The following is a 26,376-nucleotide window of genomic DNA, read 5'->3' on the forward strand; positions in this document are numbered from 1 at the left end:
TTATGCTGCTTCGCTTATCACTTTGACTTCTCTGTCTTTTTGCTAATCCTTTTTATACACTGCTCCCCCAAATTAGGATGGACTGTAAGATTTCCTCCCCCTTGCTCTATTTTTTTCCAGTTTTTCCCTTGGAGAGACAATTCTGGGCTTGAGCTGCTGCCTATTATAGTGCAAATACCAAATAGTGTAACAAACGATATTTAGCCACCTTTTGACTCAGTTTCCTATTTTATAAAACAAGGAGAATAAATATATTGTCAATGAGAAATAATTACAATTATTGGTTAACTCTCTATTTGTGTTTAAAAGAGAATACTGCCTTAGTTACTTCTATGAGAGTTCTGCATTCTCTGATAACCTGCTATTTCTTTTTTTTAATCCTACAATCAACAAAGATTTCTTTCTAAAACTGAATTTCATATTTTCCTCCAGATTGGCTTTTCCTTCTAATTTTTATGTTTTTCTTATTAGCAGTATTGTTCTCTAAATTATACAGTCCAGTAATCTCTGTATCTTTGATGTATCACACTTAATCGTTCTTTTCTGGTTCCCACCCTCCACATTCTAGCATTGCTAATTTCTGAGGGTTTTTCTTTCTAAAGTACAATTTTGTTGATGGTGTTACTCTGTGGCTTGCAAACCATCACCAGCAACCTTCTGCCTTGGTTTCAATTTCAAATTGTGCTTTAGCTATTTAAAAGTGATGGGATTTAACTGGAATCTCTGTCATCTGGCCCCTGCCTTTCATCCTTATCTGCATTTACTCCTCCTAAAATCAACCGCTTTAACTAAACCACTCTACCCACCATCCCATATAATTCTATAAATTTCTTTAATTTGGTAATGTCATTTTTCCTGTCGGGAATCCTCACTTCTTCTCTGTGTCTCTTGACATCAGATCCATCCTTCATTACCCTGTTGAATTCTTGTAATTTGTAGGAAGCATTCTCTTATTATTTTAGTGAGACATCATCTTTCTATTATCTGTCTCCCATAGTACTCACATTTATAAAAAGTCATTTACCTTAAAATATTATTTATTGATTTCTTAATTACATTGTTATCTGCAGGCACATGGTAGTCTTTCAATAAATGTTTTCCCATTAATGAATGAATGGTTGAGTGGGTATATGACTTCTATTTCCATCTAGACTGTACTTCCTTAACGGTGAAACAGAAGGGTCTTCATATCTAAGTTACCTGTTTCCTTCATAACATAAAGATAAATTGCCTGGCACAAAATAGACACTCATGCAATTCATTTATTTATTCATAGAAGAATACACTGTGTACCAAGTATGTGCTAGGAATTGTGCTGCCATGTAATTAATTGTATCTCATTCATCATAGAGGGAGAAAAACACAACACAATTTGGAAAGGCCTTTATCATACAGTCATATCTTCAGCATTAATCTTGGAAAAATCAGGTCATATGGTCACAGATAGTCCTGTACTTACTGAAATTTATTAAGTGTAAGACATGTTGTATATCCTGGGGAATTCAAGAAATTTATAAAATTATATTCTTGCTTTTCAAGTGTCTGTGTTACAGTTTTAGACACTGTGTATTAAGAAGAAAAGAGAAAAAAAAACTATTGAATGAATGCCACAGGTTATACTGATGTTTAGTTTTTAGTGGACTAATAATAAAAGTTGATGATGTAGTTTGAGGTGGAGTTAAGTCACTTCATCAGTGATGCTATGGGAAGACTGTGGAAAAATTGGAATTTGTTCTTTATAGATTGTGTGTGTGTGTGTGTGTTTCATACATAACTGCAAACCTTAAAAGAAATAATATCACAATTCCAGAAGAATAACCAGTAGAAGGCACTGCTTCCTAGGACTTTATCTCTGAATTAATCAGTCAAAGGTTAAAATACTTAGAGAAAGAAAGAAACTTTAAAGAGGAAACTATTTCATAAGGAAAGCAATTCCTGTTCTAAGTCTTCCATTTTATGTTTGTTCCATATATAAGTTCTTTTCACTTTGCATATGCTTTCATTTTATAGAATTGCATCAAAGAACATATTCTAAAGCAGTAAATAGGTGATTCCTCAGTAATAAGTCAGATAGCAATTAACTATGTAGCAATCTTTCATAAAGTTCCCTCATGTTTATAGTTTTTTACATACACATTTGAAAAATAAGATTTTTATGAATATTTTAAAAACCTAATTTAACCGGGTATACCAATTCTTTTACATAGAAATTATTTAAAAGGATGCTATTAGCACAGAGCTGGATTTCCTTTTTTTTTTTTTTCTGACAATATTAAGACATTTTCTAAGCATGCTTGCCATGTAAGACTAGATCTTACAACTACTCATGATTAGAATACTAAGAGAGTTGTTGGTTTTAGATGGTAGCTTTCACATAATGGGTATTTGTTGAAAAACAATTATCTTCAGAAAGGATTATAAGTCCTGGGAATGTAGCTGTGAACAAAAATAAAGTCTGCCCTCTTGGATCTTATAGTGGGAGAGACAGATAATAAAGAAATATGTCATAGGAACAAGGTGCTAAAAAGAGCAAGGAGGTGCTGGTTTAGGAGGAGCAACCAAGGAAGGCTTCACTGGGAAATGATGTTGACACTAAATGAAGTGATAGATGAGGCAAGGGGTGTATCTGGGTTAGGAAGGGTTCAGATTGAGATAATGCCAACTGTGAAAGAAATAAGTGTGCCCTGTGCATTAGTTTCCTATTGCTGTTCTAACAATTAGCAAAAGTTTAGTGGTTTAAACAATACAATTGTATTCACTTATAGTACTGGAGGTCAGAAGTCTTGTAATCCAGGTGTTGGCAGGGCTCATTCCTTCTAGAGGTTTTAGGGGAGAATCTGTTTCATCATTTTTTGTTTGGCTTCTAGAGACCACCTTTATTCCTTGGCTCATGGAACCATTTCATCGATTTTCAAAGCAAGTTACATAGTATGGTTCAGTCTCTCTCTCTGACTCTAATCCTCCTGCCTCCCCTCTTTATAGGAACCTTTATGATGACTTTGTGCTCACCTAGAATATCCAAAATAATCTCCTCATATCAAGATCCTTAACTTAATTACATCTGCAAAGTCCCTTTTTGCCTTGTAAAGTAACATATTCACAAGCTTCAGGGATCACAGTTTAGACAACTTGAGTAAGGAGCATTATTCTGATGAGTGCAAATGGCTTGCAACCTTGACTATGCATTAGAATCACCTGGGAGCTTTAAAAATATCTGATACTCCGTCTCCACTCCAGAACCAATAATATTAGAATGTCTGGCAGTGGGACTCAGGCAGCAGTATTTTTTAAACCTCTCCATATAATTCTAGTTTGCAGCCAAGGTTGAGAACCAATGGTTTAGTTTATATTGCAGTCTCGTACCATTTACCCTACCCCTAAGTTTGCTGTACATGTCTGAGTACAATTGGGGACATCCTACTTACATAGTGATGACAGTGCATACAGAGAGCCCATAGCCAATAGTCGAGAATTTCAGGAGCTTTAAAATTACTTTCACATGTGGACTAGAGTGGCATGATTGTGCATATTGCTATATGGACAAGTAAAGGTAAAGTGACTCCATGTAAAAGCAAGTCGCCCCTTATAAGTGAGGCTGTTTCTTATCTATTCCATGACTGTAACTCAGCAAGTCCAGGAATGTTATAGACTAAAGATAGCATTCAGTTTATATTCCTCAATGTCCCTTTTTCCTAAGTAAGCTTGAAACTTAAATTTGCATTGTACTTTCTAAGACTATCTCTGCATCTTTACTTGTATCATTACTTCCTGCACGGAATTCTCTCTTCATTTATCCCAGGTTTTCCATTTGACTTTTTTCTCCCCTACCCTGCCCAAATTCAGTTGGTTAATCATTCCCAGAAGTATTCCAGGATCTCCCAGTCCTCATGAAGGTGTTCAGCTGTAGCACCATTTGGCCCTTAACCTGAACTTTCTTTCATTATTATTTATCAGAGTCTTCTCAACCACTACATTGCTCTTTAAAGCAGAGGATTTGAATTGCACATTTTTTATCCCCACTAGGTAAGTGTCTTGCACATAGCAAGTGATGAGTAAATGATTGTTGATTATTTGAAAGTTCAAATTAGATGTTTTTGCCCTGGAATTAGACATCAGTTCTTTCAAGAACATTTTCTTGTCCACACACAAAACTGAGTTAAGGATTCTATTATATCATCATAACTCCACAGGTTAGTTTCACACTGGATTATATTTGTCTGTCTCAAGTCATATTCATTGAAGTCTGAGTTTTCTTCATTGGCAAGTCTAGCACCTACCACAGGAGTGACAAATTTCGTCTCTGTATGAATACATAAGAGCATGCTCCAACCTGGATCCTCAGACTATTCCAAGGCATCCTTGCACTGAAGCACAGCATGTCGTGTAAGCAAGTGCAGGAATTGGAACCCTGTGTATCCCAGATAAACAATATATGGAAAGTTGCAGTGACTTCTTTTTCTTTTAATTATATATCTTCCAATATTATTCTTTTTCAAGAAGTTAAAACAACTGTTAATATGCATGGATAGAACAGAATTTCAACATACATGAAGCAAACATTGACAGAAAGTAGGATGTTCCCATTCCAATGGTAGAAAATTTTTCAATAGTAAGAATTTTTTTCATGCAATTCAAAATATGTCTCAAAACAAATGAAAAGGAAAACAAAATATTCCAAAGCCTATGGGATGTAGCAAAAGCAGATGTTAGAGTGGAATTCATTCTATAAATGTCTGTCTTAAGAAAAAAGTTTCAGGGGCACCTGGGTGGCTCAGTTGGTTGAGCGTCTTGTCTTTGGCTCAGGCCATAATCCCAGGGTCCTGGGATGGAGCCCTGCATAGGGCTCCTTGCTTAGCAGAGAGCCTAATTTTCTCTTTCCCTCTGCAGCTCTCCCTGCTTGTGCGGTCTCTCACTCTCTCTCTGTCAAATAAATAAAATCTTTTTTTTTTTTTTTTTTAAGAAAAAACTTTGAATAAACATTATACCACAAGAAACTAGAAAAAGGAGAAATTTAGCTGAAGTTTAGTAGAGGAAGGAAATAACAAAGAAAAATCAGAAACGAATAAAATAGAGACCAGAATAAACAGTAAGATAACTTTGAAAGTACTTTTTTTTTTTTTTTAAATTAATGAACTTTCTTCTGTCCAAAATGAAACTGTTTGGTAGATGAACAAAAACTCAAAAATTAACATTATTGGTGATTTGTTATCAATATTTTTAGAAGTACTATGAGTCAGACTAAATATCAAGCAGATTGATAGCTCCCTACAAAATGTAAGTATTTGCCTTTTCTTTTCTGACATTGGTAGCCTATTTTTGAACTGTGAGCATTTTTATTACAATACATTTTTTTAATCTTTAAGACCTCTTTTACCTGAATTTTATAAAAATATTCTCAACTCCACCACATTAAGGACATTCTGTAAGTGTCTGAAAATGGAATTGAAATAAGCATGAAATATAGAATTGTTTAGGACCAGGTGCCTTCTGGCAGTACCACCCCTTCATGTCATGTTTAGTGTTTTAGAACTTAGGTTTTTTGCTCTATAGTATGATATATATAGACTGTTTATCCAGAAGTATAGAAAGATAATTTAGATATTGAAATGACTAGATGTTTTGAGAAGGGTAGCTGCATCTTAACTACTTACCATATCTACCTATATCTTGTTTGGACTTTCAGTTTTCATAATCATTATTAATAATGTTATTAATAAAGTAGAAATCAGCAAAAAGGTCCTACTTCCAGAAGGTCATAGAACTGCATTAACTTAGGGACACCTGGGTGGCTCAGTGGTTAAGTGTCTGCCTTTGGCTCAGGGTGTGATCCTGGAATCCTGGGATCAAGTCCCATGTCGGGCTCCCTGCATGGAGCCTGCTTCTCCCTCTGCCTCTCTCTCTGTGTCTCTCATTAATAAATAAAATCTTGAAAAAGAAAAAGAACTGCATTACCTTAGAAAAGGCCAGCTGATCTAGCTTTCTGCTTTAATAACCCAGAGACTAGCTTTTGCCAATAGCCTGGAGTTTTTGGACGGTAAGAGACTTATTGTACATAAGACCGAGGTAGATACCAGAATGCCAATTTATTAATTTTATCAACTGTGATAATGCCTACACAGATCATAAATACTATGGTTTGTATAATAAATGCATCATCTCCTTATAGTCAAACTACATGTAAAACAAGAAATAATTAAAGGTCCTTTTATTGATTTATTCTCACAAATCACTTCACAAAGTCTTTAAATATTTCAAATCTGTTCTGTCAGCCCATTTTCTACATGGCAATCAGAAGTTTGCTTAGAGAGCATGGAAGCAGAGCAGTAAAAGCTAATATGACTAGTGCTTAGAGTTATTATATAGAGTTTAATTTTTCTTTTTCTTTTTTTTTTTGACTTTAATTTTTCAATTTGGTGATAGGTGTGATATTGCCAATGACACTAGAACTATCCTAGCTTCATTCCCTTACTTCCTTTCTCCATACTTAAGAGTATATTTGGAGTAAACCTTAGTAATGAGATCAGAAAAACTGAAGATCCCTGAAATGTGATGGCCTGGTCTACTTCTCCTTTAGACAGCACTTCCTTGGTAGCCACCAACATTCCCTCCTCTTTTTCTGTTCTTCAGCTGATCATGTCTTCCTGCTATTAGTGTTTCCTCTTCACATTTGCTAATACATTGGATCAGTTTATTGATAATTATGACTGGCTAAGGAGCATTTCTCTTATCAGGAGATTTTGTATTTCATGTTGATTTTATGGTTTAAATCTTAAAAAGTAATCTGCTTTCCTCATCTTATAGTTTTTTGATTTTTGGATTTTGGGTTTTTTTGGGGGGAGAGGGTAGGTAACATTGCAGCTTTAAAGTTTTAAAGTAAATAGCATCTATTGCTTACTGAGTGTCTACTCTGTACTAAATGCTCTACAGATTATTTTTCATATGGTACACAGTTTATTCTCAAAGAGCATTACAAGTAGATATTATATCTTCCTTGAAAGATGAATAAATTGGGATAGATTAAAACTAAGTCTCACAGCTAGCATGTAGCAGAATCAGTACTTTAATCCATGTTTGTCTGATTCCAAGGCCCTTTGTTTTTTCTACTGTGCTATTATTTCTTAATTGAATATCTTCAGTACTCAAATACACTGTTCTTTTGAAACTTTTCACAGTAAGAAAGTATTATTGAGCAATGATTAGAGACATCTCTTCAGTAGTAAATTTCAAATGAAAAAATCAGTAATATATATATGAAAGATGTGGTGTGGCAGTTAATGCTTTCCTGCCTTCTCTCCCACTGGTCTAGAATAAGAATGGATGATTCTGTAAACACTCTTTGTTGGTGGAGCAAAAATAACAACTTTCTCAAGGTCAGATCAAGTTGCAAATACAAGAGAGTTTTTTTTTTAATTAAAAAATTTAACTCTATACTGTTTATGTATAAAACTTGCAATGAAAGGAAAAGGAACACTGTATTTAACCAAGAATATTTGCCAGATATTTTTAACCTCTGACAGTATTCTTAGACTCAAATACCAAAAAAGAAGTGTTTATTTTTTAATTGTCTACAAGTATTTCCTTATAGGCATTAGCTCATCAAAACAAAATTATCTTTCTTCAATTTTTCCCTCTATTCTAAGGGGCAGATAGGTCTGAGAATTCACATCTAAATCTTTTGTAGAATTATGGAAATGAAAACTGAAATATTTTTACATTTTCACTTTTTTTTAACCACTTTGCCTATTTGATATTAGAAATACATGGAGAGGTGAGAAAAGAACAATTCTCAAATGTTTTAAGATTCACAGCAATTGTAACATTTATTCAGTTCTTAATAAGCTTTAAACACATATCAAACTTTTTGTCATGGAGTCTAGGTTTACTTATAACCAATATTTCTACATTTCATAATAATCATACTTTTAATAAAATGCAAATTTGCTATAATGGCAGTCATTCATTTATTTTGTTTATTTTTTAATGCAAGAAATTTTAGTTCTTTCCTTCTTTTAACTGCCAATAGTATTTGCTATTCATAGATGTTCTGTCTTCAATAAGGTCTATCAAAGTGTAAAACTAGATGGGTATTTTTCTTCCCTTTAAAATGGAATGGTCTTTCATTATGCAGTGTTCTTAGGTGAATTCTCTTGTTTAAGAAGCCAGAATACAAGAGAGTGCTATATTAGTGTATTATTCTCACAACAAACAAGCACTGTTCTGTTGCTACCTGCTTGGCCATTGTTTCTGATTGTGTGCGCTTTGCAGTGGTATTTGGATGGTTTCCTGCTCTCTGCCAGCACAAAAAGGCATTTCTGTTACAATGGCCCCTAACCACACAATGACGGCATTAAGGATTTATGTGGAGGTTTCATTATTTTCTCCTCTTTTGTTCCTTCCAGGATGTCTTCCAAGCGACCAGCCTCTCCGTATGGGGAAGCAGATGGAGAGGTAGCCATGGTGACAAGCAGACAGAAAGTGGAAGAAGAGGAGAGTGACGGGCTCCCAGCCTTTCACCTTCCCTTGCATGTGAGTTTTCCCAACAAGCCTCACTCTGAGGAATTTCAGCCAGTTTCTCTGCTGACGCAAGAGACTTGTGGCCATAGGACTCCCACTTCTCAGCACAATACAATGGTAGGTTTCTCATGGTCTCTTGTGCCTACACTCACTTTTTGACCAGTCTACTCCTCTCATAGTTTGGCTTCAGTCCTTTGCTGTATAATTATCATCTACTTAACAGCCAGACACAAGATTCACTCCTAACATCTTAGAGTTCTTTATAAGTAGATTCCAGTAAGAAGGACATGATGTGCTATTTTTTCTTTCTTCCTTTCTTTTTTTTTTTCCTTTTGGTTTTCAAGAATTTTGCTTTTGAGACACAATTTTATTAGAAGAAGAAATATATACATATAAGAATAATGTTTAAGTAGCACACTTAAAGTTAGTCAGCATGACAGTTAGATGTCATAGTATTTATAATAAAAGGTTTTTCCAGATAGAGTTACAACATACTTTGAACATCTCCACCACAATAAATCAATGTTTTTCAATTTTTTGCTTTTCCAGATTGGATTCTAGTACTCCTTATAGTGCAGGAATATTATAGAATATATTTCATAGAAGCTATAGTTTTTAATGTGACTGCTGTACTTTCTAACTCAGTCTCATTCATGCTGTTGTTTTGATAGTTCAGTAATTACCTAGTGCATCCTATTCCAGAATTTGGAACTCAGGATAATTTATCTGCCCCTTCATCCTGGGGTCTGGATCACTGCAGAAGATTAGGCAACTGGTTTCACAGATGAGAGGGAAGAAGCAGCATAGCATCTTTGGCTGAAGCTTAAAAGCACACACACACACACACACACACACACACACGTACCAATAAGGCTTTTAGGAACTTAAATACACAGAACCAGCATGTTGGCAAGGTAGCACAGCACTTACCCCAGTAAAGCCACACTTGCCTTTTCAACATGGTTGCTTGGGTACAAGTCATGGTTTGTGACCTCCTCTTCCACTTCATGGATGGTGGGGCCATTAATTTGAACCAGATTATACCAACAGAACTATGTTTCCTCATACATTCTCATATTTTGAAGACAACGCTGATTACGTGAAATGCTTTTTTTATTTTGCTTTCCCTAGAAAAGTATTACATATCATAAATGTGCTTGCTATTGAAATATGCCCACTTATTTATGTTATTGCATTTTATATATATATATATATATATATATAATTGAATCAAGAAGAAAAATCAGAGATAGCCTAATAAAAGTGAGATGGATGCTATTTTTTGTCACTCACATTAGGCTTAAATACCCTTTCAACATTTTAAGCCTCATAGGTCAGAATTTCAATAGGTGTATTACTATGTGCCAACATTTTCCCCTCAGGGATAGTATTTCGACTAACACTATGTAACACTTATATAAATGTGCTATTTTAATCACATTGCGTGTATTAACTCATGTAACCTTCACAATAATATAGTGAGATATTATTATTATTCTCATTTTATAAATGAGGAAACTGAGGCACAAAGAGGTGAATAATTTGCTTCAAATCACAGCTGATACAGAGGAGAACCAGGGGTGTTTACCCCGACATTCTGGCTTTGGAGTCCATGCTTATAAACAAAATAAGCTCTTCGTAAGAGCACATGCATATTATATGCTTTGATTATCTCTTTGTTGGCAAGCTTAATCATACTATCCATAATTCATACTTTTTTTTCTCTACTGTGAGTCCATATTATTTATGTGCAATGATTCAGCTTTTTGGGCTCATTTCATAAAGGTGAGGAAAAGAAATGGGGAAAATGGTAGTACACAATTCAACAGGATAAGGAGATCATACCCTCCATTTCATCACTGCTAATGCCTCCTCTCTCTCAATATTTTGATGATAAACTTCTCTTAGGGAGTGCTTCTTGGTTTGGTTTTCCTGTGACACCACTCTAAGTCTAAACACACAAATTTGAAGGAGTAGGAATAAATAGTTATAACTAGGAGAATATCACAGAGATAAAGGAGATATTATTTTAAGGATACTCGAGAATGGGTATAGCAAAAGTATATTAAATTACATTCTGTAGTAGGCATGAGGGGATCCTTTGATGTAGGATGTTAGTGAAAATGAAACTAGTTTGTAAGGAAGACTTTAGTTTAACTAGATACAAACTACGAATTGCTTACTTTGTACCGAGTTTTTTGTTGTTATTGTTGGGCACTGTGGAAATAGATTGAATAAAACACAACTCCTTCCCTCAAACAACTTCATCTAGACAAGCAGTTCTTAGGGTCTGTGGGATCTCCTGAAAATGAATGGAGAATTCTGTATTATGCGTACACGTAAGATTATAGCTTTCATCAGATTCTTAGACAGATCTCAGGATACAAATGGTTTTAGTTAGTTTTAGTGACATGCTGACACTCTCTCTTATATATGTCCAACTGGTTTCTAAGTTTGTTTTCTGCCTGAAATGTTTCTTGATTCCATTAACTTTTCATCTTTTGAGTAGGCAGTTAGAAAAGTCTTTAATATGATCTCAAATTTTTAGCTTCTCTTCTCTCCCCTCTTTCTTCAATATCCACTAGATTTGTTTCCCTGACAATTGAGTTGGATTGTTTGCCCCACTTTGGAAACTTATGTGTGTCTTTGTTTCATATAAGAGTTTGTCTAAAACTCTTTGTCTTAGCATAAAACTCTGTATAGAGTAGGACTAAACTATGGCTTTGTCTTCTCTTCTGTCATTTCTCCCATGGACCCATTGTCCTTGTTATGCCAAGTTTTTTTAATATGTTCAGAAACATACCAGGTGACCTTGGATGACACAGCTTTATTCTTTCTACCTGGAAACACTCTTTTCATATTTTACCTTCCTGGTGAATTGCATTTCTTCCAAAAGACTGAGTTCAGGGCAGCCCGGGTGGTTCAGTGGTTTAATGCCACCTTCAGCCCAGGGTGTGATCCTGGACCCAGGATCAAGTCCCATGTCAGGTTCCCTGCATGGAGCCTGCTTCTCCCTCTGCCTGTGTTTTGCCTCTCTCTCTCTCTTTCTCTGTGTCTCTCATGAATAAATAAATAAAATCTTAAAAAAAAAAAAGACTGAGTTCAAAAATCACTTCTTTTTGGATGGTTTTACTGACTTGCCAAAGCAGAACGGTTGCTGCATTTTTTTTTTTATCCATTATATTTGTTTATATCTTTTCTCACTGCCTGCATTATGATTTGTATGTTTTTTTTTTTTGATTTGTATGTTTGTATGTCTACTTTTCTATGCACTGTATTTCTCCTTGAAGGCAGAGTCATATATATATATGTATAATTATAGAGTATTTTTATTATAATTGCATTATAACAAATTTTATATTTATTACATAATAAAATATATAATATGTAATAATAAATATATAAAAATAACATAAGAATAAAATAGTTATATAATATATATTTGTGTTTCTGATACTGAGCTTATAATAGACACTCAATATATGATCATTGATTAAATGGCAGATCATTTGGATAATTAAATAGTAAATATGTTTTTGGCAAAGTTGTTAAGATACTATTCATGATAAACATGCTGACTTCTAGAAATTTGAGAACTAAGGTAGGATCTACTAATGTATATTCAGAAATCAGAAAATATGTCATAATAGCCATGATATATTCATTTGTTAAGCTGACTGATATATTTTATTCATTTATCAAAATGATTGAATTGTTATTCAAGAATTGCTATTCAAGACAAATACATTATACTTTTTCTGAGTAGTAGGCAATTGTAATGTTCACTTAAACAGAAACTTTTATTTCAGTAGGAAGGTAGATTTCCTATTTTTTCTCTGTTCAGTATTTTTGAAAACAGAGCAATGTTTCATGGTTTCCATATCATAGAGTTCAATTTAAGGGGGACAAAACAGGTTTCTAGATTTCATTGCCTATTTATGTGTGACATTCATACTCTATTCTTAAATTAAAAAAAGGATGAGAGGTCCACATTTTATATTGCCAATATAGTTTAGAGACAAAGTAAAACTGATGAGTAATCCCTGTAAGGCTGTCTTGAAGTTACAGAGAGAGATGTGTTGGTATAACATTTAAGTTGGAAAATATTTTCTGAGATAAAAGTTCTGTACATTTCACAACTGTTACCATATAAGGATTTTGAGGAATGGGGGTTGTTTGTTCATATGCAGGGGATGCAGTTGTTTGGAATAGGGTCATATTAAGATGTAATTCTTCCCTTCTGAACTTGTGTTTATTGCCTTAATATTTTGGAGAAATAAATTAAGTGCCTTACTAAAAGCAAGTACCTTACTCCCATCAGCTATACTGCCATGAATACTACAAGTCTATGAATTCTTGGAATGGTTTGTTCATTATTCAGAGGCATTGTAGATCAAGTGTCATAAGCTGATTTTACATATATGTAAACAATAATAAATATATATATATAATAAATATATATAATATATATTTAAATATTTTTTAAGTTATCAGATTTCCAATCAATACAAGTTTGAGACATAAGTACCTTAAATATGAAAAATGACTGATTCTATGGTTTTCTTCTCTGAAGTTCTCATAACCTTGCCAAGCAATTAATGGCAAATTTTGATTTCCATGTAATCTTCAAAAAAGTGGCAAGGTTGGAAAGTCTGATGCTGACAGGAGGGGGAAGGCAGTTTGGGGCTTTATTTTTACTGAAGATCAGATCTACCCTTCCTGTCCCCTTCCCCCCTTTTTAAACATTGGTTTGGAGACTGTCACTTTAGAGTTTCAGAGACAAGCAAGAATCACTATAATTTCTGGCTCATTTTTAATAATAGTTCTGATACAGATGAATTTATTTCATGATGCAAAGAACTATTGAGAACATATCCTCATGTCAATCAATGTGATTATATATGAGCACCAGAAGGGAATAGAGTGAATCTGAAGAGAAATCAAATAGCAGCATCAGAGGCAGCCAAGGGACTCTATAGTCGCCATTTTGGTACTGATTTTCTGTCTGGTTTCATACTACTTCTGCTGGCTAGATTGTTGCTCTAGTGTCAAATGTGTTGTGAAATGAAAGGCTTGACCACCTGTGGTTACTGAATAGTCAATTGTCTCTTTCTTTCTTTTCTTTCTTTCTTTCTTTTTCTTTCTTTCTTTCTTTCTTTCTTTCTTTCTTTCTTTCTTTCTTTCTTTCTTCTTTCTTTTTCCTCTTTTTATTTTTTCACAGAAGGCATACTCATCTCAGGCAAACTCTCTTTGACTCCTTAAAATCCTCTTCAGTTGAATGAATTGTTTTGTATAACTATAGAGTGGCTACCTCCCAACATTGATTTTTAAAATATATAATTATTTATTTTAACAGTATAGTATTCTTTTTAAAAAAATTATTTTATTTATTTATTCATGAGATACACAGAGAGGCAGAGACACAGGCAGAGAGAGAAGCAAGCTCCCTATTGGGAGCCCGATGTGGGACCCAATCCTGGGACTCCAGGATCACACCCTGGGCCGAAGGCAGGCACTCAAACTGCTGAGCCATCCAGGGATCCCAACAGTATAGTATTCTTATTAAAAAATAATTTTAGTTGCCCACTTAAAGATAGCTGTATTTCGTATGACATAAATACTATGTTTGTGTATAATTTTTTAACACTTAAAGATCCATTGGATTTGGAAATACACTTTAATATCTTTTAGTATTTCATTTAATGTTTATACTTATAATATTTTCCTGGAATTGTTAAAAAAAAAAAAAACCTCTGGGTACATAGTATTTTGGACTTAATGATTTGATTTATCCTAATGTAAATATATTTAAACATTGCAGAGACACTAGTTATCATAAAGCAACATTCAAGGTGAGTCAGTTTCTTCTTGATGTCCATCAAAAGAAGACAAAGGTGTCTTTTTAAATTGTTTCTTCTGTAGAAGTTGGACGTATAGCTGGGAACCAAGTATAACATTATAGCAAGGCTCCAATATATAAAATCCAGCCTTAAACAGTGAAGGGATTCATAAAATGCATCTCAGAGAGAGGCTTTTACTTGTTCAGATTCACTGTCAATCCCTGGGATTCCTTATTTACCCCCAAATAATTTTAATTGCTATATTATAGGTGTTTCTCGAAATATTCTTTATATAAGCTTTGCTTATAACCTAATAGTTATTTGTAATGTATTTTCAATGTTTGACCAGGATAATGTTCTGTATAAAGTACTGCTCAGATAATGTACAAAAGAAAAAAGAAAAATGTATGTGTTATTTAAAAATCACAGAATAGGACCTTAATTATGGTATGGTGAAGATTCCTATTTCTATATAGTAGTTTTGTAAGCTTTTAAATTTCTGGTTACCTTTGTACATCAAACTTAGCATAAGTTATTGTGATGGTATAATGCATACTGTTGTTAGCACCAGTGCCATTATTGTGCCAGTTGTAATAATGAGAATTTCATTGTTTAGGGAGAGCAGTCTCCTACACTCTAGACAAAAGTGTAATTACTTTTGAACGATGTGGAATGTGCTCAGTTTAATAGCATGGAGAATAGATTCAGAAAGATTCAGATAAAGTAAGCTTGGAAGCCATATGTGCAGTGTGGCAGTATAAAATTATGATAGTAGGCAGTATAATTCTACACACACATACCCGATTTCACACAGTTTATCTATAAACTGTTGTTTCTGTAAGAGATAGGCTTGCTTATCTGAACAAGGCCAATTCAATTGAAACAAGGTGAAAATGGTGACAAGTTTACATTTGTTTTTTATGGTAAATTGATGTTTATCATACAATGAAATTACATTGTTACAAACATTATTCTGTAAATGTTGTCAGAAAATACCACACAAAGCTGTTTATCTAGATATAATCCAAGGTTTGTGTTTGAATGTAAGTGGCTCAATCTTTATACTTGCATTGTTTCTGACAATTACCTACCAGGAATGAGGACATGTGAAAAACAATCAGTTGGGGTTCATCAAAGCCACTGGATAGGTTGTTCAGTAGATTGCGTTGTCCTGTTGCCTCACAGTTCCATTCCTTTTGGTGGGGGGGGGGGGTTGAATATCAAGTGGAAAAAACCTTGATTCATATGATGTCTACAGTATTTGAAGTACAGCTGTTGAGTTTAAAGTTAACTGGGCCTTGAGAAATTAAGGAATGTACTCTCCCATGGGGGCGGGGGAATACATACTATGTGGGAGTTGTGAGCTACTTCAAGATGCTTGATGAAGGTCTGTTGTTAGCATCCCCACAAAGTGCTATGCAGTGATAGGTAAATAAACAAGACCTTCTAAAGCTGTGGTAATGGGGGTAAATGTGTTTGCCTAAGAAGATTTGGCATAATGAATGTAATGACTTTCGTTTAATAGGGAGCGTGTGGAAAGATTCACCCAAATATATACAATGAATACCTATTAGCATAGATTTAGAAATGTATAAGACCTCTTCCTTCTTGTAAGTTTTTGTATAGAATGGAGATAAGATGAGCACAAAATTGCCATCATTTTATAAAAATATCAGAACTCTATACAGGCTAACAAGTGTGAGGGAGATTCACAGTTGAAAGATATCTCATTTGTGGCAATCAAAAATACATCAATTTGAAATTGCTTCCACAAAAAAATTAGATTCAAAAGATACTAAAAAAATGTATATGCACATTGGATAAATTATCATGGGTGCAAGGTCTTCAGTTTATAGTGGAGTGTAATTTTGCTTTTGTCACAACTTTTCCCCCAGAAGAAATAACTAAGAAAGAAAAGAAAGTTAAACAAAAACAAAACAAAAAACTCAAGACAAAGCATACTCTAAAGATCTAATATAAAATGTGGGGAAGTTAGTGAAATACATATCTTACATTCATAGGAATACAAACAAATACTTTAGTTATTGGATTTTTAAATGTTTCCTTTCTTTGTCTGAGTGACCACCTTGAATGAAATGGAAAAAATGATGAAATACTTGGCTAGGATATTGGAAACAGCAAGGACATGAAGAAGCAGTGCTGGAAACTTACTCAAATGGTGTTCCTAATTTTGTGGAATGGATAGGTGTCCGTCTTTATCTCATTTGCTATTCTTGGACCTGCATGATAGAATCATTTGTATTTGGAGGTTATAAATAATGCAGAGTTTGGGGACCAACCTTAATTTTGTATCTTAAATGTTTTGTTTTCAATTCTTCATCATTTTCTTCCTTTGATTCTTTTCCTTGTTTGCTCCTCTTTTTTCCTTTCTTTCAATTTGCTTCTATCAGAAAACACATTCTTAATGGGTTCTCTTGTGGATCTCAATGGAGCCATTATCAGGAAAGAAGACAGGGTTGGAGAATCAGCACCATTGTGCTCTGATATATACTTCCTTCTTATTTACATATATTGCCTCTTGGGGGCTTGCCAAACTTCCTGCCATAAGCCTAGGTTTCTCTTGCTGTATGTGATTAATAAAGGTCAGATTGGTTCTATGATAAAACTTTTACTGTCTTTTAATTAGTTCTTCACCAAACTATGTGGCACATATATTCAGAAATCGTGTTCTTTTACTTTTCTTTCATGATCCAGTCTTGATAGTAAATTATAACTTTATATTTAATGTACTTACCGGTACATAAAAAGACTTGGTTCTGAAATCATTTTTTGAAATTGTGCTTACCATTGAATCATAGCTTCTATATTTTAAATTATTTGACAGCTTCTGTCACTGTTTTCAATCAGTTCTTGATTATTGGGGGATTTTTTTTTTGTCTTCATATTTCTCTCCTAAAATTGAGATTTTATAGATTGGTAAAAATAAGAATCGAAGAATGGAGATTATTTACATAACTAGGAAGTGTCACTGTATTACCTTTAACATGAGTGATAATAGTAACAAGTTTGTCATTATTTCTTATTTTGTAATTGCAAAGGGCCATCACTTAAGGGAATCCAAAAGAAATAAGAATTTTGCAGTGTTGGTACCTGATTTCTAGGAACTAGAATTAAATCTACAAGGCTAGATAACTCAGTTGCCAATGGGATCTCAAAATATTTAAAATAATATACCATATTCCCTCTTGGCTGTATCAGTTAGATATAACTATCCACTGTACCTAAAAAGAGAGAAATTATATTTGTATAGTGGTTTCTCTAAAAAGCACAAACACTGGCACTTAATTTGGGTCTTAAGCAAGTGAAGTCATAAAAAAAAAATAATGTAAGGAAGTGTTGGGTTTTCTTTCTAATTACTTTTCCCTCACGTATTTTGGCAATCAGACTCATACACCTTTCTTTTTATAAGTACAGATAAACACAAATACCTGGATTTGAGGGGGGGGTGGGTTTAAAAAAATAGAAAGGAATTCAATAGTATAGAAAATCTAATCAGAAGATGCGGTGAGCACTTTGAATAGAAATGATTCCTTAAGAAATGTCAGACTGAATTTAAAATGAACACTATTCAAGCCACATTAGGTGCATTTAAAAGCATTAAGTGTGTTTAAATTCTTTACTTCATCCACAAGGTCTGAGATGCCCATGATTTGTACTGGCATTAAAGCTGTCATTAAACTGAAATCATGAGATGCCTGGGTGGCTCAGTGGTTAAGTGCCTGCCTTCAGCTCAGGGCGTGATCCTGGAGTCCTGGAATCGAGTCCCACATCGGGCTCCTTGTATGAGGCCTGCTTCTCCCTCTGCCTGTGTCTCTGCCTCTCTCTCTCTCTCTCTCTCTGTGTGTGTGTGTGTCTGTCATGAATAAATAAATAAAATCTTTAAAATTAATTAATTAATCAATTAATTCAAAAAACTAAACTCATGACAGTATTTTAATATGTAGCCAGTTTTGATCATTTTGTGCCCTTTTCCCCCATGTTTTCTTTTAGAAAGTAAATGTTATGTTTTTTCTAGACTCTGTTGTCTAGAGGAGAAAGCTGAAAATTCTTTGTTTCTTGAAATGGGAAATAAATGTAAAGCTAACTTAAATTTACAGTTATAATCAATTCCTTTAGCTACATATCTTCCTTATACAAAGGCAAATGCTTTTTACAATTTTCCCATAACCAGTTTTTAGGAATGATCCTTGTGAGCAGATGAGGTGCGAATGTAAGGAGAGCAGCCTTGGGCAGCTCTGTGACACTGACATCACATGATAAAGTCAATGAACACAAGTGACTGGATTTTGTGTCTTATTTAGTCAAGGCTGCTTCTGTGGCAGCAGAGCAAACAATGTTATCATTATATAGAGAAGCAGTGTTTACTCCAGTGTCTCTTCTTAGCTCTTAAAAATCCAGCCTGTGTCGAGATAAAACAGTTAATCTTGTTGGTCGATAACCCTAAATGAGAGAATGATATTCTAAGAGTGAATAAAAAATTTTAAATGGAGGTAGAATATTAAAAAAAGGAGCATAAATACAAAAGTGCAATTAAGGAGCTCTTTATTTATATGTGTATCAAATATGTCCCATGTAAAAGTCAAAATCTATATTAATGAGTAACAAAAACAGGTTATAATAACTTATAGCATATTAAGGCTTAATAACGTGCTAAGCCTGGTAACCATCTCTGCTGCCACTACTGGACTCTTCCCTCTGTGTAAACACAGATCTGGAGAGGGAGAGATTGTTGGGTTGTTACCAGTATCCATCTTTAGGCTTTGTGGCAGTGGCTGGCATGCTTTGCACACCAGAGACACTGGAGTCAGAAAACATGCTTCTTGTGTATCTGAGATTTTGATTTCCCCAGGGTCATCAGAAGAATATAAGAAGCAACTCTGAAGCTTGTGTGAATATATCTTATAGCCTAGCTATAGTCTGATAAGTTGCAGCTCAAATATAGGAGATTTCAAATAGTCAGTGCTCTTTGGAATATGATATCTAATAATTAAACATGGGAATGTGTAATATTTCAATCTTTCCTATGTAACAGCCACCCTACATTTTCATTATCTCAGCCAATTTTATGTCAACCCAGTGAGTTCAACAACTGTGATTATCCCCAGTTTACAGATGGAAAACAGTCTTGGATAAAGTAATTTGCCTAATAAGTAAGTGATGGAGTTTGGATTCATGACTTTGGAAGCCCAAGCACTTTAATAACTGTGCTTACTGCCTCTTCACTCATACACTTAAACATTAAAATAATTTTTATACTTTATTGGAATACATCATTTTAAAAGTCTTTAGAAACACATGTGAGGAATTCAGATAGAACCATTGTCGCTTGAGTATTATACCTTAACTCAGAGACCTCTTGATTTTTTTTTTAATCTTTTTAACTGGCTTCAAATGGACCAAGAGATTTAACTATTTCAAAATGGGTGCTAGAAGTTCTGTATAGCCTGTTGGGCAATATATGGTATTTTAAAGGATTACTAGCTGAACCTTTCACATAAAGATTAGTATTAATTTGTGCTCTGACTATAAGACTGTTGGCATAGTGTAGTGGTATAGCACATGGCACTAGTGACAAAAGTACTGACTAAATGCCAAGTTCCGCTGTTTAAAATCTTATGGCATTTGGCAGTTATGGAAATTTTCTGTGCCTTATTTTTGCCATCTGTAAAATGGGGATTAGTTGGAATAACATCTGAGTGTTAGGTTTAAAGAAATCAGTATACGTGAAGTACTCTGGTGCCTGGGATATAGCAGAAACTTAGTAAATATTAGTTATTAGTTAAGTGAGTGCCTAAAGACATGTTTAAGTTCTATGATCTAGGAGGAAAATGATGCATTGTATTAAATATCAGATGCTTTCTATTCTTACAAATTTGGGGTAATCTACGAAAAATCTAAAGCTAAGGAAAAATACTTTTGAAGTAAGTCCAAGAGAAATCTCAACTCTTCTTCTTAAAAGGGTTTTTCTTTTATCTTTAACTATTATAAAAGGACATCATTATCAATCTGAGATACTCTCAGTCAGATATTTATGACAGATTCAATTATCATCAATAGTGTTCATTGACAGCCAGATTTTTACTTAATGTTATTAAGACTGTTCACCAACAGCAACTAACACCACCACTGCCACCACAAGAAAAATCTACTTAAGTCAGGTCAGAACTGCATTTTGACAAGAGATGTAGAAGGTGATGGTAAGGAGCCTATATTCACTCTTGAACTGCTTGGGTTCCAATAAATTCCACATTTTATAAGGTATCTAAGTTCTCTACCGTGCTTTTGTTTTCTCATCTGAAAACAAGGATAATAATTCAACCTCTGAATATACACAGGTGTTATGAGGATAACATAAAATTCTCAAGTGTAAATTGTGCCTGGCGCATAGCAAGGACTTAATCAATGCTATAGTTCTGGAATAGTTTATGTTCATTGACTAATTAGTATGGATTACCAGAAGAAAATACTGTGGGTGTTTTTGGGCTCCTAGTAGTCTTAATTTCCTTTTAGTAACCTGGAGGGTTATGATCCACATCCCCATCCCATGTTAATGGATTCAGTGTTCTTACCAGTAGATTCTGTGAATATCTTTGGACGTCATTTGCCTTGAACATGAGACTCAAACTCATTTAAAGGAAAAAGCTCTATGTTACCTTTGGGGTCATATGGCTGTCTTTTTCAGCACCAGGTCCCTAGTGTCTGGCACAGTGGCTGACACACAGCAAGTGTCTCTAAATAGTTGAATGGATGAATGGATGTCTCCAAAACCTGTGTTCATCCAAGACATTCTGAGTATAACTGTCCTTATCTACATGTTGAAATACTGCTTAACACATAGTTGATATAAAAAGTAAATGAAGTAATTACCTACCACAGTATTTGTTGTGTAGTGAATATTCAGTTAATATGAACTCCCTTTCTGCCCTCCTTCTAATTCTCTTCAGCCCAGTTGCTGTGCAGATAACTTACTGATAACTGCATTCTTCTGTGGCTTCACCTATTACACTTCTTCAGATAGTTTACCTGAGGAAAGCAACAGCAATGTGCGCGCGCGCACACACACACACACAACACAAAAATATTTTGGAGAAGAATATCTTTAAAAATTAATTGTTCAGGTTTTCTTGCATGAATATCCTCAAGGCACATTATAATTTTTCCTTTAGGACATGGTTAATGAGGTTCAGGTTTGCTACTACAGTTTTATTAGCATATTCTCTCTCTCTTTTTTTTTTTTTTTAACATTTCAATATGTTTTAAAATTTCTGTTTGATATCAGGTATTTTATAGGTCCTGTGGAGGGGATTCAATCCTTTGTTTATTAGCATTGTGTGCATTGGTTTTTAGTCCTTTCATCTCTCATTTCTGTTTACTCATAAGGGCAGCTGGAGATGATGTAAAAAGTGTGAGATATGGATAAGAGGCACTGTACAAATGGATTTTTAGAGTATATCAGCTTGACCTGTCAGAAGTGTGACAGGTCACATTTAAAACTAGCCTACCTAACCAAAAAGTGTATATATCTATCTGTTAATTTTTAGTGATTCAACATGTTTCTCTGTTTTTTTTTTTTTTATTGGATAAAACTTTGACTTGTACTTTCCTAATTTGCTTCATGTGATCTTTTTGTTTCCTATCATATAAACTCTTCCCTGTTCACTTATGTCCTCTTCAGTGGTTCTATAATTATTTTTGTTTTACATAGATAGAAACATGTTTTTTACCCCTTTTTACATATGGTGTTTTTGCTTCATGCAAAAAGAACTACACAGATGACATTTTTTAAAAATCCAAATTTAATTCAGTTTTACATTCTTATGTTTATAACCCTGAATATCTCCAAAATGTCCTTACCTAAAACACTTTAGAGTTTTATTACTAGATTTATACCAGTAAAGATACATCAGCTTTCTTAGGGATAATCTTTAAGCAGAACTTAGTAAGACAAGCTTTGAAAACTATCATTCCTAGCAAAGTAAATCTCGAATCACGGAACATCAGTTTAATCGCTCCTCTTGACAACTTAACACGGCAGACTGAAATATAAAAGCCGATGCAAGTGGGATCAATGGATTATCTAAGTCCCTGAACATCTTCTCTTAAATCAGGGGACTTGACAGAGTGGTTGTAAGAAGGGTATGTGTTGTGTGTCCCTTGTCATGTGCCAAGCATTACGTTTTCAGAGATTAGTGCTGAGTGGATGTGGTCTACCTGGACATGAAGCCAGGGAGAAAGAAATTGGGAGGGAATGTAAAAGAGACGGCTACAGGAAGAGGGATAGAGAGATTTACATGTGAGAACTCAGGGGGCTTTGTCATGGCAATTGTATAAAGTGATATACAGTGCAAATCGACTTGAGCATGTCCCCGGATAGCAGGCGGTTTACAGCCTCCACGAGCCGAGATTACTGCTTTATCTTGTCATACTAAATTAACATGGCAGCACACTGTTAAACAGTGGTGACCTCTTCATCTGGGGAAATTGCTGCTAGAAGAGAGATGGCATTTAAGTCTCTCTCTCTCTCTCTCTCTCATTCGCTTCCTCTCTCCCCTTATGCCCTTAAAGCACTTGGGGGTTAGAGAGTAGACATTTTAAGATTAGTATAGAAAAAAATATTTTTTATATTAAGGCTACAACAGATAGGGTGCAATTAGATCAAATGGTCATTTTGGGGTAGCATAATAAGATTTTATTTATCCAATGTTCTAAAAATGACATGTCATCCTTATACATTGGAATTAAGAATATATTCGCTGTCTTGTCATTTTAATCCCTTATTATTCTACAAATAGCCTATTAATTGGTGTAAGAGTTAATTTCTATACTTTCCATAAGAATTGGTGGGTGGCAAAGAGATAGGGGGAAATAAGGCTCAGATACTAGTTCTCCCACTCATCAGGTAGAGGGATAGCCCAAGAGAACTAGCAAGAGGATTATGCCTTAAATAGAAGCACTCAAGTTATCTCTTCTTCCCAGAGCTTACCAGGTACTGCTTCATTCTTCAGATTTTAAAAATTACTTTATTAAAAGAGGAGGGAGAGAGAGAGAAGGTCATGAGATTAATTTGCCTCATCCCTCTGCCAGCCTGCAACTGTTCCGATCATGTATTTTCTAAGTTCAACATATAGGAAATATACTGTTTTTCTCCGATCTTAAAATGTTGATAAATTAGTCAAAATCCAATGCGTGTATATATGTATTTTTTTCTGTGCTTGGTATATGTTTTTGAAATTTGAATCAAAGGGCAAAGAAAAGCCTCAAAATCATGTGAGTGTGTTGATTCCTCTATGTCCCCAGCTGAAGACTCTCCATCTTTAATGTGTAGCTCTATGGACTTCTTCCTTACTCACCTCTATCAAGTGTCTTCTATCTGTGTGCTAAATCACACAGCTTGTAGAGTGAGCTTTGTGGAATCTGTAAACTCCCTGAAACTTTGTGATATATTCACAGATTTTTCTAGAAAGAGGGCCCATAGCTTTCATTATATTCTCCAAGGGACCTAAACTACCAAAATAGATGAGGACTTCTCTACAGCTCTAATTCTGTCTTAGGGTATTACCAGGGTACATCTTCACACTGGGGCTATCTATCTAGCAAGCAAGATACTGACTTATAGACACAGTTATGATTGTATTTATTTTGTAATCAGAAAATGTATGCACCAAGTCTGCCTTGGAAAGTTTTCACAAGGCTGCCACATTGGAGTTTACCCTGTAGTATGCCCACTGCTCCTGACCACTTAAAACTATTCCTCTTAGCATCCTGGGTCCGTTTGTTGAGCCATAGACTGGCTATAATTCTAGTAAAAGGATGAGGTTCAATTCTCTAGTACTCTGGATCCAGAGTCCCAACCCTGGAAACACAGAAAGACTCTTTAGCTTACAAGGATTGTGGAACAGAGGCAATGCATTTTTTCTTTTTTTTTTTTTTTTTAATAAGTTGCTTCCTCATGCCCACTCTTTTTCCCAAGTCAGTATGTTGTCAGAACTGTGAAAAAGAAAATACATACTAATTTAGGAGTAACCTGATTAGTTAAATTCTCCCCACAATGTCCTGGTACCATAATGTTTGACTGACACATAATTTTTAATATCAAGGTAGTTTGCTTATGTTCAATATTGTCATAAACATGGTGTTTTTTCAAAGAAGGGCAAAGACTAAAAAAAATTAGAAAGGAAAGAAAATGACCAAAATTTCTACCAAGTTGCCTTTGTAGGTTATATAATTATCTGGGAGCTAGTATTAGAGTAATTAAGCTCAGTCTTTCTCTCCTTATTCTTTCCATTGATATTTTCTTCTTTCCTAGTAGTTTTCATCAGATTAGATGGATTAGCAAGTCTTTTAAAATAAAAGGTCACCAGGTGGCCATTTTCTCTTATGTTTATTTCTAAAATTTAGAAATAATTCTTTTAGTTAAGTTCAGGGCATAAATGTGAGTTGCTATGATGTTATAAAGAATATCAACCCTTCCTCTATTTCTCACTTCCCATTCCCTGTTATGTGTTTATATTTAACAAGCACTCTGCACACTTATATATTAAAACATTGAAGGAGAGACGCCTGGGTAGCTCAGCAGTTGGGCACCTGCCTTAGGCTCAGGTAGTGATCCTGGGATCCAGGATCAAGTCCTGCACTGGGCTCCCTCTGAGAAGCCTGCTTCTCCCTCTGCCTATGTCTCTGTCTCTGTCAGTCTGTCTCTCTCTGTGTGTGTCTCTCATGAATAAATAAATAAATCTTTAAAAAAAATAAGATGTTGAAGTATTCCTTTCAGATAAATTGTGAATTTAATATAGGAAGTCATGGAAGACAGGTGTAATTTTATGTCTTATGAAATAGCAACATATCAAAAAGTAACAGAAAAGGACTCTGGCAAGCTTCGCTATCACCTCCTGACTCAGATCCAAGGTTAGGAAGTGGGATATAGGCCAAGAGGCAGCCATAAACAACAGAAATATAGAATGGTAGAGAGCCTTATTTGGGAGCTGAAATAAGTAGAATACTTGAATACCACAGTATTGAGGATATCCTTAATTGTCAGAAAGTCAATATGATCTAGTATTTTCCTAGGAAAGCAGAAAACCTAAGAGAAAGAAGGAAGAAAAAATATATGTAAACAGACAAAAAAAGAGAGAGCCTCCAAAACAAGAGGCAAAAACAGTTGTATGTTATCACACTAAATATGAAGAGGTAAACTTTCCTCTTAAAAGATCAGTATTTTTTCTGGATTTGTTTAGATACAGTTTATGCTCCTTTAAAAAAGTCAGACATAAAACAGAGTGACATAAAAATGTTAAAAATAAAAAGAAGATAAAAATATAGTGGATATACACACACAGAAATCAGAAATAGTGTTATTATTACCAGACCAAGTTGATTCAAAATTCTGGAATAGAGTCTTTTTATGTTGTTATATTGAGATAAAATGTCATGAATATTTATACATTTTATAAACTGGTTAAAGGAAAATGTTATTTTGATATATTAAATTATAGAAACAGAAAAAATATTAGAAATATGAAGTGTCAACATGAATATAATTATACTAAGATATTTTTAAATATCCTTTTCTCTTTCACAGGTGGCTTAGACAGAACACAAACTCCTAGGGGATGATAAATATAATTGATCAGGTTGATTTAATATCTATATGTAGATCACTTGTAAGTTTTTAAAAAGTACACTACTAAATAATTCTTGTGTTAAAATCAAGACTATAGTGTTGCCTGGCTGGCTCAGTCAGATGTGCACATGACTCTAGATCTCAGGGTCCTGAGTTCAAGCCCCATGTTGGTTGCAGAGATTAATTAAAAATAAATTCTTAAAGAAAAATCAAAACTATAAGCTACTTAAAATAACAGCATGAATATTACATATCAAAATTTGTGTGAAGTCATGAAAGTCCTTATAATAGATAAATTTATAATTTTGAGTGCCTTCATTATTTTTTGTACATCTCAGTTTCTTTAACTTAATATTTTTACATTAACTAATAGTTCTAATT

General features: G+C 34.3%; 1 protein-coding gene across 24 annotated transcripts in view; it reads left to right on the top strand.

The window, feature by feature from the left end:
- The window catches only part of SOX5 (SRY-box transcription factor 5), a 994,522-nt gene that overhangs the window by 640,213 nt on the left and 327,933 nt on the right, over window positions 1-26,376 (top strand). For 21 of the 24 annotated variants that reach the window (XM_077870731.1, XM_077870732.1, XM_077870738.1 and 18 more), the window contains one exon: window positions 8,400-8,631. In XM_077870731.1, the coding sequence (XP_077726857.1) occupies window positions 8,401-8,631 (231 nt within the window). In that variant the 5' untranslated portion in view covers window position 8,400. The remainder of the gene's footprint in view (window positions 1-8,399; window positions 8,632-26,376) is intronic. The other 3 variants (XM_077870726.1, XM_077870727.1, XM_077870749.1) reach the window with 1 other exon arrangement.

The sequence above is a fragment of the Canis aureus genome, chromosome 25, assembly GCF_053574225.1.
Source record: "Canis aureus isolate CA01 chromosome 25, VMU_Caureus_v.1.0, whole genome shotgun sequence".
Taxonomy (NCBI): Eukaryota; Metazoa; Chordata; class Mammalia; order Carnivora; family Canidae; genus Canis; species Canis aureus.